General features: G+C 41.0%; 1 protein-coding gene across 7 annotated transcripts; it reads right to left on the bottom strand.

Annotated features, from left to right (window-relative positions):
- Window positions 1-3,053: 3,053 nt before the first annotated feature.
- Window positions 3,054-17,624, bottom strand: B3GALNT1 (beta-1,3-N-acetylgalactosaminyltransferase 1 (globoside blood group)). Of its 7 annotated transcripts, XM_050966108.1 has the most exons (7): window positions 17,531-17,602; window positions 14,895-15,034; window positions 13,624-13,777; window positions 10,919-11,018; window positions 10,447-10,581; window positions 9,894-10,033; window positions 3,054-6,688 (listed from the first exon to the last, which is right to left on the bottom strand). In XM_050966108.1, exon 7 carries the CDS (start codon window positions 6,592-6,594, stop codon window positions 5,632-5,634), a length of 963 nt encoding a protein of 320 aa, XP_050822065.1. In that variant the 5' UTR covers window positions 6,595-6,688; window positions 9,894-10,033; window positions 10,447-10,581; window positions 10,919-11,018; window positions 13,624-13,777; window positions 14,895-15,034; window positions 17,531-17,602; the 3' UTR covers window positions 3,054-5,631. The 7 variants fall into 7 exon arrangements, with proteins under 7 accessions (XP_050822065.1, XP_050822061.1, XP_050822062.1 ...); XM_050966104.1 differs by lacking the exon at window positions 14,895-15,034 and having other exon boundaries at window positions 17,531-17,624; XM_050966105.1 differs by lacking the exons at window positions 14,895-15,034; window positions 17,531-17,602 and adding an exon at window positions 17,341-17,516.
- Window positions 17,625-20,538: the final 2,914 nt, after the last annotated feature.

Genomic DNA, 20,538 nt, shown 5'->3' with positions numbered 1-20,538 from the left:
GCATTACTAGCACATGAAACCTTATATTAGAGTGAATAAATGAAGACTTGGCACACCACTCCTGAAAGGTTGCCGACCCGAGCTGTCTGATGGTGCTTTAACTTTATTAGTAAGTCAGAAGAAATTCTTTGCTTTAGAGCAGTTAGGCCAGCTTGAAGTAACAATATATTTGCTAAATAAGTTCTAACTCTGTATTTTGAAAATATAAAAAAAAGCTTTTCAAGAAACCAGCTACCTTTTAACAGACAAGATATCACTGCCCTAAAAAGTAGGAAGATACTGGTGATACATGAGTGTTTATTTCATATGGAGAGGAAAAAAATCTGTATTTTTTTTTTTAAACCTCAGCCTTCCATTTTCTAAAATAGGTTTTAGGCCTCAATCTTGAAGGCTGTTCTGCAGCAATCTACCACCAGTCCAGAGTAACATCTAGGATCAGGCCCTTAAAAAAGTAGTTTTGAAAAATGGAAGGTTCAGGTTTTTTTATTAAAGCTACAGGCAATTAATTTGACTAGCAGCTTGAGGTTTAGCAGACATGTGATATAGCTGCTAATCTTTAATGGTGGTTAAGTTTATAATTATCTTTCCAAATTTAAAGACTGGAACTTCATAGGACATTTACATTCTAACTGAAGTATACTTTTGTATATTGAATTACTAGGTTTGTTTATATAGCACTGAAGGACTTGGTTTTTGTGCGTCATATGCAAAAGTTTCATTGAGCAGGACCTCTGAATATGGAGTATATATAGAATCAACTATTATATGAGTATCTTAGGTACCGTAAAATGTAAAAGGTCAAAGCAACTGAGGCTTATCTAAAACTATAAATATGATTGTGAAAACCACATTAGAGGCCTTCTGGAGGAAAAAGGTTTGAATCCTAATTTTAGAAGAGGCTAGTTTCTTGTATCTTCGTAAGACCAAGAGAGGAAAAAGTCCATATTCCTTGAGCCACAAATGGAAAGGGGGACAGTATTTCCCTGCATTTACAAGTCCTGGGTTTCAACAGCTCTATCCCTTGAACCTTGGGAGGTGCATTAGTTTATAGGGAACCAGCTGCTCAGAAATCCAGTTCAGTGTGTATTCTATACAGGTAATTCACAGTAAATTACTAATCAGTTATGGTTACATTCTTTATAAATCTCAGTGCATAATCTATTAAACCATAACACATTGGTTTCGGTTAGTGGTCAAATAACATTGGTCCCAGAACAGACAATCGTGTCTGTCTGTCGAGTGTCTCTAAGTAAAATACCACTTTTTAAAGATTATCACACAGGGAACATCCCTTTAGAGCATTAGTGTTCAAAAGCTAAATTTCTGAAGTAGTTTTTGTTCTATATTGACTCAATTCAACTCTCCTTAACAAACTACTCAGATTATACAGGTGTGAGGTATGAAATATAGACAGTGGTTTACCAAGGCAGGTTTTACCAAAAAGACCTAGTCCTTGTCTAGTTTCATGACCATTCACTTTTTAATTAATTATAATTAAGTGGGATCCCTGTGATTCTACTGCTGTAGTGGGATGAGGAGAAGGGGTTGGGGGTGGGCAGCAGGGTACTTTAGAAGTAATAATACAAAGACCAGTATTGCAGTTAGAGGTTGTAGAACCATGTCTGGCCCTGGTATATGGAAGACTGCTCAGGAAAAATGCTTACTTTTTTAATGATTGCTGTTTGGGTTGTTAGATCAGATCAGTGCAGTATTTTGTGGATTAAAAGAGCAGAGCCTGAGGTATGACAGTAACTAAACCACACTGTTAAAACAAGTAGTGTTGTTTAACATTTACATCATCATATCCAAGATCCTCTCTATGCTTTACAAAGTTTGCAGTTGCTTTTCATTCAAAACCAAAAGCACTTAGAGTTTGCATTTTTACTTCAAAAATCTAAATTGTGAGAGAAAGGTCTTCTCTATAGCTTTAAGGAACACTGCAGACAATGCATTACAAAGAGTCCTGGGCAAGACAGCAGATTAAATTTTCCATATCTTGCATAGTGAGTCAGCATGTATATACTATTGACACCTTAAATGAACTTTTAAAAGTCTGATTTTTAATAGCCAGTCAGATTAACGTGGATTGCAGAAAGTAATGTTATAAGTAACTTCAGTCACAAGGCTAGAGCTAGTGAAGTTTTAGCTATAAAGTTAACACCTAATGATTAGGCTCAGTTGGCTTTAATTTATTCTACTTGATATTTTCAATACATTACAGCATTTGCTTGTTTTAAGGATGCAAAATAAAGCCCTAAAACTGAAGGTGAGACAAACCATAATACAGCACAGGTTATATTCTCTCAGAGATTAGAAAGATACCTTCTTAGCAGGCATCTACAGAAAAACAATCTAAAACCACATTGGCCTGTTAGGGATTATAATCCCTTTATGATTATCAGAAGCCCAACATATATTTATAAACCAAGTTACAGTTTTAATATTTTAGAAAACATAGACCCCACTACACATGGAAATAAGACAAAAGCCATATATCCTTGCTTTGTGGAAAGTGTTTGTTTCCCTTCCATCACGTTACTACTAGTATACAAACATGATTTTTCAATCTTTGAAGTGTAGTATGTGTGTATATAGCATCAAGTAGATCACTTTAACAAGCAGCATTCAGAGGAACACATTTCAAATCCCTCCCAAATCACAGATTCTATTTCAAGAATAGGAAGAGCTACAGTTTTCCTATAAGGATCCAAAACATCACTCAACCCCAATCCCCTTGATGTCACTGGGAATCTTGTCTAAGGAGTGCAGCATGAGTCCCACGTTTGCAGCTTCTGGGTTTTATAACTTAAGTAACATATAGTAACATGTCTGATATAGACAGATTAGGAATTCAGTGTTCACATCCTATATAGTTTACCCTCAATCAGTTTCTAGTTCAAGTTTGTGTGGTATATTATGTACACTGAATACAGACTTCAAGCATAACTAAATTCAGTTTAAATTACTCAAACTTTTAAAAACTAATTATACCAAGATAAATGAAACAGGGGATTTAACACAATTTGCTGTAAATACTGCTGTAAATTTTCTTCTTTTATTACTGTACAAATGGCAGACATAAAACAATGCCAAAACAAGGTACAGGCAAACAATTTATGTAGTCTCTGGTCTTCATTAACATGGTTAATCCTGCAATGCACCTAGTCAGGTTAAGTATTTACTATTTGTATTTGAAGGTACGCAATCAATGAATCCCAGTAAAAATGTCTAAACAGTTAAATATGCAAACACTACTGGCAGACTATACAGGTGATAGATACAGTGGTAATTTTACATTGTGAATGCTATTTTCAATAACTAGAATAAAACTCTAAATACCAAACACTGTTTGAGGCATTTTTGTTCATACCAGCTCTCTCTAAGAACATGTATGGTCCTGAAGGATGCTTGACCTGCTTCATCTGCATCATTTGCAAGGCCAATAAGTTCATAAACAGGGTCATAAACAAATCTTGGCCTGAAGTTTACACTTCATTTTCATCAGAACATGTTAAGGGGACATAGTAGTCCAGGCCCAGATTGTAGTCTACATTAAAATTGACTGATGGTGTAAATTCACAAGATTATTTTAAATTCCCCTCTTACAATCAGGTTTGTTTTTTTAAAAATAGCAAACATTTCTGTTGAAGTAACATGGCAAGCAGCAATACATATTTTTATGCTTCTAGTAATAAATTCAGATGTTTGGAAATGGGGGAAGCAAGAAAAATGTCTGTTACTAGGAGGTTGTTTCAAAATAAAAGATCAGTTTTGTCACTTTAAGTTACTTTTTGTCACTTTAAGTTACAATTTCAGGTTGAATAAACAATGTATAAATCTACATTTCTGAAGGCAAAAGCCCTGCAATCGCTGATCAGTGTTTCTCACTCTGGGCCATAGAACCTTGTCAGGCACAAAAATATCTTGCTCGGAGAAAATTAGTTACTTTTCTCTTATTGTCATACCTATTTTCTCAGCTGGAGCCGTCTGCCTTACATCAGATTTGTGAAGACTGCAAAGTCTTTTTGTGATTCAATCTAATGTATTTTTTTTAAAGCAATACTAACCACTGTCCGGCTATACTGAATTTCAGTGTTCATGGGGCAAACACTCACAATTAAAATAAACAAATGTTCAAGTCATAGTAGGTTTAAAATAATAAGCTGTTACTATTACAAAGTTATCAAAATTCAACACTGATCATAGTGCACATAAAAAATATTGATGAAACCTCATTCGTGGTATTAGTAGTGGAGTTTTTTTATATCTATTCTACATTTGTCTCTAAGAGACTACTTAAAAGTCAAATTAAATGTAAATATCATAACATTAGCTATAGTATGACTAGAAGTAAAGTGGCAGTGCTAGATGTACAGGATGTAACTGTTGTATCTTTGGTATGTGATAGATTTTAGATGTATCAAGAATAACAACTATGATAATGCAATTGCAGATTCTGTATTGTCTACCAGAAGCGTAAACTACTGGAAACATGGCCTTGCTGATATGACTAAGACAATAAAATACTGGACTTTACATACAAAATTGCATTTGTTTTCTTTTGTTAAAATTCCTGTTAGAGAAAAGTCTAGTAACAATATTTCCAAATTTTTATTTTAAACTCTGAAGCAAAGAGTTCATTTTGCAAATGGAAGCTGATCTCAGCATTTGAAAGCCATTTAAACTGACAAGTTTCACAGCAAATCTCATTGCTTATTCTCCCTGCCTGGATTCTGATAGGTGTGGAGATGGGCCTATTAGTGCATAAATTTTGCTGTCCTATATTGCAGAGCAACTTGAAAGTAAGTTTATTTGAACTAAGTAGACTGGCCCTCTACTTTAATATACTCAGAACACAATTACCACTACATAAAATTATGCAGCTATCTGAAGTCATTAAAGCAATTCTATAAAATACATATATAGGCACCTAAAAAAGAAGCCAGATTTTCTGAAATGCAGAGTACCTGGAAATTCTGCTGACTTCAGTGAAAACATGGCTGTTTAATTTTAGGCTCCTAATTTTGAAAATCTTGGCACAATATTTCTAAAGGAATTCGTGTTGACTAAGCAAGCAACTTTGAGCATCATGAAGTGCAGAGGAGGAGTTCATGTGTTGATGGGGACACAGGATGAGACACTCCCTAGAATGGGCTGGGTATCCATATGAAGGAAAACAGGAGTTTTCCCCAGGGTCTAGGTTTGTGGGAGAGTTCTTTGAGAGGAAAAAGGGATGATGCTGCTGTAGTTCCATAAATCCCAGGACAACAGATTCCTGGGGAGGTGGCAGGATGACCCTATACTTGCAGCAGACTGTTCAGAAATGAAGCAGAGGAGTAGAGTGAGCAGAATACTGTTACTATATAATCTAAATAATTCTGAAATAAAAAAGGTGCAACAAAGTCTCATTCTCAATTTAAAACCACAATACTGAAAACCCTCTATAGAGATATTCTGCTGTTTTAATGGTGCTCGAAATCAAGATGGTCCCATAAGCCTGAGTGATCCTTCCTAAAACCCCATTTCCATTTCCTTGTTCTACAAAACTCAATTTAGACACTTTCTACAGTGCAATTCAAACCAAGAGGCCAGGACAAAGGTCAGCTTTTGACAGACATATATTAATTGGGATCAGTGGCAAGTGAGTGAGGTGTCAGTCAATAAATCCTGCCAAAATCTGATCATTTCACTTGAAGACACACCATGTACCGCAATCAAGTGTCTATATTTACAGATGTTAAAGTTAATTTTGTATAAAAAGAAGAGTTGTGTATCTTCTAGAATATGGATGTTCACATTTAGTATATTTAAGCAAATGCCAACATAAACATCTTCAAATTTAATAGGTTTGATATGACTCATCATTTCATAAATCTTCAGAGCCAGTTTTCCATCAAGTATATACCCCATTCCACTACAGTAGGGAGGATATACCTTAAATGGATATTCGTCATAAGAAATATATCTTTTTCTGTAAAACCCTCTGTAGGAAAAGTTATCAATTAGAGGGTAACCAGTAAAAAAACTGTCTGAAGAATTGACATTTTGAAGAAACATTAATAAGTTGCCAGCGTTGATGAAAACATCAGAATCAGTCTTCATAATGTATTTAGTATTTGAACAAAACTCAGACACCCATCTGAATGCCATGATTGTTTTCAAGGTAAGATTGTTGTAAGTATCCATAAAATCTTGGCGAATTATGTCGCCATACAGAATACTTTCATCTTCTATTGATAATGCTAAGCTGTCTTCTCTTTCAGCTCCTTGTCCTAGTAAGAACAGTATTAGAACCTGACTGTCCCCCCAGGATTTTTTAGAACCCCATGTTATTCTAATGGCCTGCCTTGCCTCTATCTCCATAGGTTGTGAAGACACCAAGATGACCAGAAACGGATTTGTATCTTTGCATTTCAAACGTTCCCGCAGCGTGAAGAGGAAGTTCTGCTTGTAAACTGGCTCATATTCATAGAAATACATCCAGTTTGTATGCTCTATCACAGTATGCAAAGGAAGTGTCAGGTACCATGTCATTATTATGACAGAAAGCATCGAAAGTGCCAAAAAACTCCATTTTAAGTATTTCATAGACATATTCACTAGAAGCAGCTACAAGATAGATGTGTGCAGCAGAACTTCAAGAGGCTTACAAAATCCTGGGTCACAACTTTTGGGAGCCAGCTTCTTGCTGAAAGAAATGCAGATGGAAAAGGTTAGTACATTAAGAATGCACTTGTACTCATTTTATCATCTGCCTAAAATTGTAACGACAAAATGTGGCTTGGTATCATGAGATCAGAAAAGGAAAACTACACTGGCCCTGCTAAACACTGTTCTTTAGCCACCACTTATATTTTGAACACCACATTCTGATTATGATTGAAGTTTGCTGGTGACTAGATGAGTGGTGACTGATCTTATTCATGAACAGCTTTCTCCTTTGGAGTCTCATCTACTAAAGGATGAAGTATAGAGCACCCTTAATTCCAGAGATAGTTAAGGGCTCTCAGCACATCAACCCAGTGTCTTATACTCATTTAAAGCTTGATGCTGGAAGGATGGTGACACACAAAAACAGATGACTAAAGTGTTTTTTTAAATTACTGCTCAAAACCTGGTAACAGTTGGCAATTTCTTTTGATGGAAAAGAGGTAAATAATTGTATTACATTTGTAGTTATTGAGTTTTTTTATGTAAGCAGGAAGTGACCAGGAGGATATAAACACAAAAAGACACAAACAAGTGCAGACAAATATGCTGTCTCTTCCCATTTTTAGACCTGGCACAGCCTCATCTCCTCATGAACTGCTTGCTCTTGGCTGAATATGCTAGTGAAGAGTCAACCTCTATACAAGCAAACTAAACAAATATTAGAATTACAAGCCTACATCCGTAAGTATTTCAGTGACACAGACCAAGCTCCTTATAATATGCTGAACACACAAAGAAATGGCTATTTCCTTCAAAAAAACCTATACAATAAAAACAATTAGTTATGCACATATTGAACTAGCCAACTACATAAATGGAGAATCTACCCAATCCTGCCAAACAGCTTTGTCATTGACTTAAATGGGAGCAGGACTGGTCCACTGTAAAGTAGATCAGGTTCAAACCTTAAGGTTTGTGCCAGAAGTTTGCAAGCTTAGCATGTAAACACATACACCTTTACAAAAAATACCCCTGTCGTCATGAAACAGATTTAAGAAAGGATTTGTTCCTATTCAAATATTTCCCTGCAGTGTCTCTAATCCCAATATTGCAAGACTGTGACAGTGCATGAGAGCCAGAAAGTGAATTGGACTAGTCTTCTTTCATAGTTCAAGCTGCATGAAATGCAAATAATAATGAACAGTTATAGGTGAAACCACGTTATATCGAACTTGCTTTGATCCACCAGAGTGCACAGCCCCGCCCCCCCGGAGCACTGCTTTACTGCGTTATATCCGAATTCGTGTTATATCAGGTTGCATTATATCAAGGTAGAGGTGTCATTAGGGTACCCATTACAATACTGACAGAAGATTCCCACCTCCTCCCATACATAGTCAGCTTAGAGGGCGGGGAAAACTGTTTCCCTCTATTCATACTCTGTACAGCTGCTTGTTTCTGATGACGGCTCTTCAGATCATCTAATAACCTCACCTTTGGTATACAGACTTAATGTTAAGTAAATAGCACTCCATAGTATGCATGTCACAGGGCTTGACAACCAAAGTTTACAAAACAAAAACCAAAGACCAGAAAGTTTCCCCTACTCCTGATGTGAAAGGGAACAAGTTCTACCAAGGCGGATCCCTACTTACTTAAAAGTGCAGAGGACATGATTCCAAATATTAAACAACAGGTTGGAGAACAATGTGCTCCAAGGACTGAAGAGAACTCTGGGGAAAAGAAAGGAGTAAAGATGGCACCACTAATTACTAGCAGCCAATGTATGTAAAAAATCTAAAACATTACAAGCATTATGAGCCAGTTAACCTTGGACACAATGACTTCAGTGTAAGTAGAAGCCTGCCAGTCAGACAAACTGGAAAGGAATGGCACTAATTAATCCTCATGGGATGGAAGAGGGCCCTCTTATTACAGCATCCGACTGGGACTCAGGACACCTGAATTCTATTCCCAGCCCTGTCTCAGACTCCCTGTCTGACCTTGGGTATGATTTTCAAGACAACTCTGCACCCACAATCAGGACCAGATTTTAAAAGAGGTCAGCTGCCAATTAGACGCCAAAGTAAGTGGGTGCTGAGCACTTTGAAAGTCTGCCTATAAGTGTCACAATGGGAACAGCTGGGTGCTCAGCACTTCAGAAATGTGGGTCTTGATCAGGTACCTCAGTATGAGCCAAGATCTGGCTCCACATCTCTGTCTGCCTCAGTCACCAATACAAAGACTAGAAATGACCATTTTTTTCCACCTACCCCTTGTCTGCCTTTTAAGACTTCCAGCGCTGACAAGATTGCACCATCTCTTATACAATCATAGCGCTATGTGGTTCCCCTCCAGAAGTTCATAACCCATGGTATTCAAACCTAGATGCTTACAAACACCACAGAAAAAAATCCAATCTTTTTCTAGCTAACAGGCACAAATTATCTGAAAATACAATGTCTAATTTCTTTGCTTCTGCTTATTTTCCTGAAGGACATAGATCACCAATAGAACATGTACAAGGCATCCTTTGGAAGATGCTAGCTCATAATGATTACTAGAGAGACAAAGGAGGGGTGAGCAAATATCTTTTATTAGAGGAACTTCTGTTGGTGAAAGACAAGTTTTTGAGCTACAAAGAGCTCTTCCTCAGACTTTTAATTCAGATACATTGTAACAAGACTTCAAAAAACTACTTGGTTTTTTTTTAAAGAGTCTGAACAATCTTGAGTAATCTTTTTCAAACAGCGTTGCATGTATTTATAGACCTACAAAGAGTCTAAAAGCTTAGCTTACTAAAAAAGAAATCTAATGCCCCCTGCTGATATTAAACAAAAATAGACTTAGACTGCTTTATTTAAAAGACAACTGTGATATAAACATTTTATCACTCTGCACTGCGCTTTACCCTCACTCAGATGAGACCACAGCCCAGAATACAAAATATAACTGGACACTTAACTAGTTTTCAGCACATGTATTTTTTGTAAAAACAAAACAAAACAAGTTAAAACTCAGAAAAATATTAAAATAAACTGATCTTTAAAAATCAGCTTAATCTAACCTGAATCATAATCCATTGGTATTGTGCAGACTCACTACAGGGCACAGTTAAGGTTGTTTGCCATACCTTAACGTGTTTGGATTTCTCTTAAACGTAACCTTAAATCTGAATTCCTGGGTTTGTAATAGCTGAAGTGTGTTTTACTTAAGTTACAGATATGTACTTTCAACTTTACCTCCATTTCAATATATTTTTGTCTTGGAATTTCCTTTATAGTGAAGTAGTGCAAGTGTCCCAACCTACTTCAGCACACTCCACTTTTGCAATGGTACCACAGTTCTGCTTACAGTGAAGTTATCCAAGGGAAAAGGGACTCTGAGGGAGAAGGGGGAAGAAGAGGAGAGAAGTGACACTACTCACTATTAAAAGAATTCTAGTATACTGACTTTCTAATACATATTTTTGTGTACTATGACTTTTAGGATAATCTGGTCAAGCCAGAATATCCTAATAACTACATGCAATACTGTGTGGCTTCAACATATACAGAACTGTGTCGCTGCAATTTAGCATGTGCTTCTATGTGCATTATTTAGGTGCTTACATAATATGAGTATTTTTGAAAGAAATTCTAAGTGTTATGGAAAGATATTTTGAATCTCCAATTTTGCAAATTAGAAATTGTCTATGTATACTTTGCTTTTATATTACAGCAGTTTAACTTTCCAATTAAAAATTACTTTAGCATAATGATATGTTTCAGAGCACTAAAGGGAGAGAATGTTTACCTGTCAACTATATTGCTGCTGTTTGTAGTATTCCTTCATCCTCTTATTCATCCACTATACAGGAAAAGTTTCTGTGAACATTTCTCTTCGATAATGCCCTGGAGATGTCGTCAAAGTATGATGCTGTTAGACTGTCTAAGAAATTTAAGATCTTTTACTTCATTATGAAAGAGGAAAATATTGAATTCCACTGCAGACCTAAAACCCAAAAAACCCTACAATCCACCCCCCCGCCCAAAAAAAAAAAAACCAGATGAAATTAATCAAATACAGCAGGGGAATGCAGCTGATAGCACTAAGAATCCTGATCCCCTTACTCAAGACTCCAATGAAGTCAATGAGATTTTTCACTAAGCAAGGAAAAGAGGAATTATCCCTAAGAAGCAGAACAAACTGAGGAAGCTATGGTGGAAAAGGCAGTTACCAAAGACATTTTTATTCTGCTAAGTTTATTAATAACAGATGCCCTTACTCCTGGGCCTCAGAGGACAGCAGGAAACCTCTTACGGAATGTCATATCCCAACTAGCAATTCCTCCTTCTATGGACAGGAAGAGCCAAGTATGTCTTATCCTGAAAGGAAAGAAGGGTCAGTCAGTAAACAAAGTAAAGCTTATGCCATAACATCACAAAACTACCAAGCAGCATGTGATTCAAGCTATCAGAGCAACACGCTGGCATGAACAGCACTGCCATTCAACAGAAAATACATATAAAGAACAGGAGTACTTGTGGCACCTTAGAGACTAACAAATTTACTTGAGCATAAGCTTTCGTGGGCTACAGCCCACTTCTTCGGATGCATGGAATGGAACACATATTGAGGAGATATATATACACATACAGAGAGCATGAAAAGGTGGGAGTTGCCTTAGCTGGAATTGATATGCAAACTAGATACAATCACCTTATGTTTAAATAGGGACTGGGAATGGCTGAGCCATTACAAACATTGAATCTATCTCCCCTGGTAAGTATTCTCACACTTCTTATCAAACTGTCTGTACTGGGCTATCTTGATTATCACTTCAAAAGTTTTTGGTTTTTTTCCTTACTTAATTGGCCTCAGAGTTGGTAAGGCAACTCCCACCTTTTCATGCTCTCTGTATGTGTATATATATCTCCTCAATATATGTTCCATTCCATGCATCCAAAGAAGTGGGCTGTAGTCCACGAAAGCTTATGCTCAAATAAATTTGTTAGTCTCTAAGGTGCCACAAGTACTCCTGTTCCTTTTATGGATACAGACTAACACGGCTGCTACTCAGAAAATACATATGAATCCCATTCCAGAATACAAACTACAGGCCTGATTCTATTCTCACTGCAGTCAATTGGAGTCTTGCTATCAACTATAATGGGAGCAGGACTAACCCTATCCCTTCTGTTTCTACTGCTTGGTTGCTTTACAGATAATGTAAGAATTGGAAGAAGATAGCAGCACAGAGAGTAGAAGATACAAGCTAGCAATCTGAAATGTATACGCACACACACACCCTAGCTGATCCATTCTCTCACAGTAGTCTCCCAAAGCTGACACAGAATTTCACACAATATAGTCATTAACATAATGAGTGCTGGCAGTTATGCTACAGCAGTGGCAGTGTTAAAGCTCAATGTGCAAAAATCGCTACCCCAATATGATCAGAAATGGTATCTTTGGAAGGCTCTTAAAAAAAAAGATGAAATATGCCCATCTGCACCATACAAGAGATTAGGTATTCCCAAATAAACAAGTTCTAATGTTCAATTAAGTAAGGAAACAAAACATGCATCTGACAAAGTGGGTATTCACCCACGAAAGCTCATGCTCCAAAACGTCTGTTAGTCTATAAGGTGCCACAGGACTCTTTGCTGCTTTTACAGATCCAGACTAACACGGCTACCCCTCTGATACTTAAGTTCTAATGTGTTCAGTTTTGAGCTATTGCTAATAAGCAGGGATCCTAGAAATCTGTTTGCCACAGAAAAACACAGAATTTGTTTTTAAACAGAGAATCTTTAGTTTTTACATTTTGTGAACAAATAAAAACATACACAGTGAAACCCTCATTTATCCTATCTAATTGAGATCAGGGACAAATCGGATAATCAAAAATTCTGATAATCAGAAGAATGGGCAAAGAGCTTTCTATCCCTTATTTTAAGATGGGGGCTTGGGCAGTCAGCCTCGGGCAGCTGGTGGTTCAGCTAACACAATGAGTTGGATAATGGAGGCTTGGATAAACATTGTGTTCACCTGATTTCTGTATATATTGTGGCTAGGAAAACTGAAGTTCAGCGTTTCATTTTAATTGCAGAAAGACACAGATACTTATGGATTTTATCAGAGTATTTGGGGTGGGGTTCCACGGAAAACTGGGATTCCTGCTAATAAGTAATGGTATGGCATTACCAAACAAATCAGATTCACTACATCTTGGGAAGTTCAGTCACTCTTCCTATTTACAAGAAGATCTTATTCAGTCTTCTCTTACATGGACATTACAGTTCATATGGAATTTCCCCTTGCTCACCTCATAAGATATGCTATATGCCTGGATGTTCCCTTTCACTTCAGAGGCAGTTGCTTTTCACTGACACTCTGTGTATCATTTAATATAGTTATAAGAAATGTAAAACCGTATTTTAGAAGAGAACCGGGTTTATTCCCCTATCTAAAAGGGAGTGTGTGGAGGCAATCATGGTTGGATGTCAGTGATGTTCTCCCTCCATGTGATAAAACCACTGCCTGGATCCAACTCTGGATCCAGGCTCAGGATGCTAGAAACGCATGTACCATTCTCCTCCTAAAAAAATGGAAACAGGGGCTCCAGGACAGGATTGATATATGTGATCATGACAGCAATTTGGACCCCTACCTTAAACTGGCACAACGGTATTGGCAACTCCAAATGTTCAAAAATCACAAGATTTTTAAAAAAAAGTTTACAGTGCTATTTGTTTGCCTTCTAGTTTTTGGGCCTTCTTGAGCTTTTGTTCACAAGTACAAGGGCTAGAAAGTTATTTTTTTAAATGACAGCTGAGATTCTCATGTAATCACATGACCCTAGGTACTTTAAAAAAGATACCAAGTATCACAAGCTTGTTATAAGTCACAACAGCAAGCTAGACTGTGGATCCCTACTAGCTTGTCCAAGGAACATATGTGGATCATAGAAAACATCCCCAAACCTACCATTGTGATGTTAATTCCAGATTACTCTCACCACCAGTGACAGATGGGGAGGGGAAGACAGTTTCATGGCCTAGCAGAGGAGTGATTGCCTTCTGTTTTTGGTAATGATGAGATGGAGGATGAAGAGGCCCCCAACTCCATCTCCTCTTCTTCCCTAACGGAACAGAAATGCAGAAGTAGGAGCATCTAAACAAACGCCCTCACTTGTTTCCTCTTCACACCGTATCCTGGCTTAAATACACACCATCCAGAAGCCACAAATGTTATCAACCCTGCAATCAAGTCTACACAGCCCTCTGAGACTCCTCCTTTCTTTCCCTCTTCAGAGAGTTATGAAGGGACAACATGGAATGGGCTTGCAACAGAGCTACCGGTCTCTCTATGTCAGGGTCAGCAACCTTTCAGAAGCGGTCTGCCAAGTCTTCATTTATTCACTCTAATTGAAGGTTTCATGTGCCAGTAATACATTTTAACCTTTTTAGAAGGTCTCTCTCTCTAAGTCTATAATATATAACTAAACTATTGTTGTATGTAAAGTAAATAAGGTTTTTAAAATGTTTAAGAAGTTTCATTTAAAATTAAATTAAAATGCAGAGCCTCCCGGACTGGTGGCCAGGACCCAGGCACTGTGAGTGCCACTGAAAATCAGCTCATGTGCTGCCTTTGGCACCTGTGCCATAGGTTGTCTACCCCTGCTCTATATATTAGCAACCTGGAAACTACCTTGTGTGCAAGCACACACCTTTCAATGGCAAAACCATACCAGCGTGGAAACACATCATCTGCTCTAAAATTTAACCCCACCAATGCTCGAGGGCATACAACCACTATACCAAAGCTAAGGGCCAGCAACACTCGAGCAAAGTCAGAAACTGCTACCTGTAGCAAAAGCTGATGTGAGGCAAAATTTGCTGCCTTCACCTTTCTCAGTCCCCTGGTCCAGAAGCAGCAAATTATAATAGGAGGGTTGTCCTTGTCAGAATTTGCTGCTCCTCACTTTTCCCCATCCTTGTGATGTCAGTTTTGAATAAAATTTGATTTACTGCTGCCCCGTGGAGCTAGCAAAAGCCACTGGCAATGCTTCAGTAACAGTGCTGCCATAATAAGCAAACATGAGGCACGACTAAGAGACTAAGCCATTGTTTGTGTTGTGTTCTACAGATTCAAATTCCAGCACTTATCTGCATGCACTCCAGCTGCCATTAATTGTGTTAGATTTAACTTTATTGAATTGCAGATCTGTGCCTGGGATATGAGAGATGCATATGTACCTTGGGGGATCTCAGATATGTCTCATTTCAGCACTGAGTTCTGTATGTTTTGTCAGTCTGGGATGGGCTGTGTGGAGCAGGCTCAGTGTCTAAGTGTGGGTAGCTCCAGTTTGTTTAGCTGAACCTAAGCCCACGTTTCGCTGTAGCAAAGAGAAAGAGTTAGACTTTGTTATATAATGCTCATGTGCTGCGTTCCCAAAGTGTGCTGCAGCATCTCTAAGGATAAAGTGATAGTACACCTTTACCTCGATATAATGCGACCTGATATAACGTGGTAAAGCAGTGCTCCGGGGGCGGCAGGGCTGCACACCCTGGTGAATCAAAGCAAGTTCAATATAACGCAGTTTCACCTATAACGCGGTAAGATTTTTTGGCTCCCGAGGACAGCCTTATATCAAGGTAGAGGTGTATGTGTGTTATTGGGCATTGCTAAAAGGGAGGAAAGTTAAGGTCACATTGCAAGGGTGGCACATACCTTTATTTGCATCCCTTAATTTGCATCCGCATGCATCTGACGAAGTGGGTATTCACCCACAAAAGCTCATGCTTCAATACGTCTGTTAGTCTACAAGGTTCCAGAAGACTCTTTGCTACTTTAAATTTGTACTTCCTGTTTTTTAGAGGTTTAAGTTTATCTGCTCTCTGCACAGGCATGAAGCAGCACTTGGCAACCTTAATTCTGTATTAAAGTTTTTAGGCAGTTAATTTCCTTGGGCTTGGTTTTATTTTTCTTCTTCTTTTTAAATATATAATTTCTCAGTATCTCCATAACCCAGGTCCCCCTGTCCACAGCCACTGACTACTTGATGATTACCAGTGTCACTGAAGACAATTTGCATGTTAATTCCTTTACTGTCCAACATCATCTCCCCAACTCAGGGGCCTCCTGTCTCTCTGCCTGTTCAACAGATTGGTCTTCCGTGCTCCCCATGCCAGAGCAGACAGCAGCAGAGGTCCTGCAAGTTAAGAAGCTGGGAAGGGATGCAGGAACAATGCAGGAACTTACATGGAGTCAGGCCTATTTTTTGAAGGAAAATAAATATGGAGGACATGTATGGACCCCTCCTATGCACCCCATACTTCCCTGCACAACTCTGACCTCCCCCTCTTCCTTTAGCAGCACCAGCATGGGGAAAGGCAAGTCTGGCGCACCCTCCTCACTGCAGGAGGCAGCATGATTTAACCTTAATGATTTTTTTCCTTACATTTTTACCTGTAATATGAAGTTGCTCTAAGACAATTATTCATTGGAAACATCCGGTCTTATTTACATAGTCAATTATATAGGAAATATATAAAAATTTTAATCTGTAATGCGAAGCAAATTGTCTAAGGGAGGATAAGTTACTATAATTTTAAATCATTGGTTGACAACTTGTACATCTCAAAGTATTTATTATTTAGCTTAATTTTTCCACACTAACATGTTGTTATGGTGCGGCTATACTGTTGCAGCGCCAATAAAATATTAATCTTGTCTAATCACTCAGTTAGTAGGCCTGTTTTTGGATCTATGTTTCATACACCGACAATAGACACATCAGTGAAAATGCCCTAGTAAAGATATTGTAATCTTGATCTGCTGCAGTTCACAGCCTGCCTGTTTTTAAAGGTCATGATGATCTACAGTGTATTACAAAGACACTAGAAGTTTGCAATGTTGCTGCTACATTGGCAAAGGTAAACCATTTGAACAGGAAAAAGAAGTGGAACTGGAGCTATAACGTGATACAGTGCATAACTTAGTTACAGGTAAAGAATGACACACACCTGAATAGAGTTATTCAAGGGAACGGATTGTGTGCTAAGGGCAATTAGTAATAAAATACCATTTTAAAACCAAATAAGTAAAATAAATAGTAAGATGCACCATTTACAGTGGGAAACAGGAAACTGAGTCCCAGGCAGGCACACCGTAGTAGCTAAGCCAAACCTGGCACTGCTGTAAGGCTCCTTACAGACACGTTACACCTGCAGAAGCATTCTCCTCACACAAACCCAGGCAGCATTGTTACCAGTTTTAGGGTGGTGGACATGTCAGTTGTGTCAGGGAACCAACTTTCTTTTGGCCACTCAGTACCTTGTTTCAGACTGACAAGAGCTGCAACACCTCAGCATAGAGCCACACTGCACTTCTAAAGTCCACAACCCTGGGGCAGGGGCGCTGAGGCAGCACAGCCAGCCAGGAACACCTGCCCCTCTGGCAACCACTGCAGGTGGCTCCCCCCATCCATGGTCACTTCAAACCACTCTGCAGGTGTCCCCCCCCTGCCATCCCATGGCCACCATTGTTAACCCCAGCTCCTGCCCCTCCTTCCACCCCGGGGGCAAGCTGCACCCATCCCCCACCCTCCTTCTCTCCCTTTAGCCCCGCTCCAGAGCAGCAGCTGTTCTCAGGGCCAGTCAGGGGAGGCTTAGGCAGACGTTACTGAGCATGCGCACTAACCTTCTATGGAATAACGGCCCTGACACCACGGTAACCGGAGTGGGGGTGAAGGCGCAACCCTCCCCGGCGCTCACACGTCCCAAGCCGCCAGCCGCGCTCCAGGGCGGGTGAGCGCCCAGCCCTCATCCCCAGTGAGGCGATGGGGCCAGCCTCATGCCCCTCCTAAGAAGCTGATCCCGCGCCTACTCACCTTCGGGCCGCCCGCATACCTCAGCCCTGCGCATGGGCGGCGGATCAATCCTCCACACCCAGCCAGGAGTCCAGGCCGCTGGTCCGCCCCTTCCGGCCGGAGCCCCGCACCTCCTCCGAGCGCGGCGCCGGGCCCCCATCCCCTACCCCCGCCCAGCCTGCAGCAGCTATACGGGAATTTGAGAACCCAGGGTCGGACGTACATGCCCAACTGCCCCGCTAGACGCCTCTGTTCCAGTGCGGACCTACAAGCCTGCATAGCTCCAGCGACTTCATTTCCAGGCTCCGCGTGACTTACTACGAGTATGATATTGATTCCTCATGTCAGTAAGCACTCCTCCTGAGACTAAGTAGTGTCTGAAGGCTTAGTCCCGAAGTTACAGTACTAACAGGTGTGTTTTATACTAAAATGTGTATAAAGAAAAACAATGGATCCTATTGACCAAAATCCCACATCTCACTGCTAAAACATAATAGAGCTGTGTGAACAAAGGCCCAGATCCAAACATTGAATCACTTGGTTTCACATCTGGATCTCAATTTTGCAACTGTCTCCTATCCCTTTCTGTACAGCACTATCGGCTTAATGGGCTTAACTACATTTCTGAATACAGAGACACTCAAATTTTGGGGAATTTTGGCTCAGAGCCAAACTTTACATCTTGGACTGGTAGCTAAAAGGACATCAAGGTAGTTGTCATCTTTTAATAAATGTTGCTTAGAGCTAAAGGCAATTAAGTAGACCTAAAAAGCCCTAAGTGGCCTAGGAACTATAGGCTCGATTCACGAAAGGCCCTAGTGGCGGGCAACCTGCGGCCCATCAAGGTAATCTGCTGGTGGGCTGCGAGACAGTGTGTTTACATTGACTGTCCCTCAGGCACAGCCGCCCACAGCTCTCAGTAGCTGCGGTTCGCTGTTCCCAGCCAATGAGAGGTGCGAGCGGCCATGCCTGAAGGACTGTCAATGTAAATAAACTGTGTCACGGCCCACCGGCGGATTACCTTGACGGGCCACAGGTTGCCCACAGGTTGCCCATCACTGCCCTAGATGTTTAAATCCCAGCATGAGATGCCATTGGTATTCAGAAACCTGGTAGGTACCTCAGTTTCTACCTCTGAACATATGTACTGCAGAATCACTCTATGTGTCTGGATGCCTACATTCCAGTGCAATGGACAAACCAGGGGAAGATACACACTCCTTCACCTAACTTGGCTTTGGGGCCCAATATGGTAAGCAGCCTCGGCGCCTGCTTATGGGATTGGGCCCTGCACGCAAGCTCCCCCAAACAGCTGTGATGTAGAGGATGCTCATAACTTTTAGCCCAGTGGTTAGGGCACTTACCCTTGTTCAAGTTTCCCCTCCATCTGAGTGGGAATAGAGGTTTGAACAGAGATCTGCTATCTCTTAGGGGAGTGACCTAACTATTGCGCTATGGGATAGTTTGATGTGTTGAAGCTGTTCCACTGTGGATAAATAATAAAGTATCTTTGGAGTAGGAAAATCACCTCCTGAATCTCCCACATGGTGGCTAAGTGCTCTGGCTGCCAGGCTACAGAGTCATTCTCTTTCATCAGCCCAGTGATTCTAAAGTTGGGGATGTCAATGCTTAGCATTATCATGCCTAAAGCCTGCTCTACACTGGGGGAGGGGGACGAGCTTAGTCGGTCTAAATTACGCAACTTCAGCTATGAAAATAGCATAGCTGAAGTCGACGTACTTAGAGCTACTTACCGCAATGTCTTCACTGTGGTAGGTCGACTGTTATTGCTCCCCGCCTCGACTCCGCCTACACTTCTCGCTCCAGTGGAGTACAGTAACTCCTCACTTAAAGTCATTCCAGTTAACGTTGTTTTGTTGTTACGTTGCTGATAAATTAGACAACCTGCTCATTTAAAGTTGCTCAATGCTCCCATATAATGTTGTTTGGAGCCACCTACTTCGTCCACTGCTTGCAGAAAGAGCAGCTCGTTGCAGCTAGCTGATGGGGGGCTTGGAACCTGGGTGTTCCAGAAACCCCCCCCATCAGCTCCCCGCTCCCCTAAGTGCCCTGTGCGGCAGCCGCCAAGCAGGCTATCAATTGCCTGCAGTTCAGCTGGACCTCCTCCCACTGCCATGTGCCAATCCTGCCCTCTGCCTTGAAGCTGCGCTTACATAGAATCATAGAATCATAGATCCTGGAAGCCTCCTGCTTGCTGGGGGTGGGGGGAGCTGGGGAAGGAGGGGGGCTAATGTTAGGGTGTCCCCCTCCCCCCTGCTCCTGCCCCCCACTTACCCCTTGTCTATAGAGTGTGGGGGAGGGATGCAGGGTCGGTGCAACAGTTTAGGCGACCTAGGCGGTTGCCTAGGGTGGTAGGATTTCGGGGGGCGGCATTTTCTTCAGCAGCGACCACGGCAGCTGGATCTTTGGGTGCTCCGGTCGCTGCTGGCATTTAGGCAGAGGGAGCTGGGGCAGGGTATCACGGGAAGGGCCGTCTGAAGCAAGTGCAAGTGGGGGGGCGGCACGCAGGGGAACTCCACGCCTCAGCTCACCCCTGCCCCACCTCCTCCCCAAGCATGCCGGGGGCAGGGGTGAGCTGCTTCACTTCTCCCACCTCCCAGGCTTGCAGCACCTAAGCTGATGGGCACCGAAAGCCTGGGAGGCAGGAGAAGTGAAGCAACCTCAGTGTGCTCGGGCGAGGAGGCAGAGTAGGGGTGAGCTGGGATGGGGGGGGTTGCTCAGGGTGGGGGGAGGGTGGGGAGCTGCCGCAGGGGGTAGGGGGCACCTCAGGGCAGGGGCAGGGGGGAGGGAGGGTGCAAGGTGGAAGTTTCGCCTAGGGCGCGAAACATCCTTGCACCAGCCCTGGAGGGATGTCACATGACAGGGCTCAGGATGGAGGGAGCTTGCTGGCAGCAGCTGCTGTCTCAACTTGCTGATCTACTTAAAAGAGCAATGTACTTAGAGTGGGGTCAGCATTCTTAAAGGGGCAATGCACATCTCTCTCTCACACACATGGTGTGTTTCTGTTT

Source organism: Gopherus flavomarginatus, chromosome 8 (assembly GCF_025201925.1).
Source record: "Gopherus flavomarginatus isolate rGopFla2 chromosome 8, rGopFla2.mat.asm, whole genome shotgun sequence".
In the NCBI taxonomy this organism is placed as follows: Eukaryota; Metazoa; Chordata; order Testudines; family Testudinidae; genus Gopherus; species Gopherus flavomarginatus.
The sequence above is the reverse complement of the archived record's forward strand: the minus strand, read 5'-3'. Positions and strand labels throughout refer to the sequence as shown.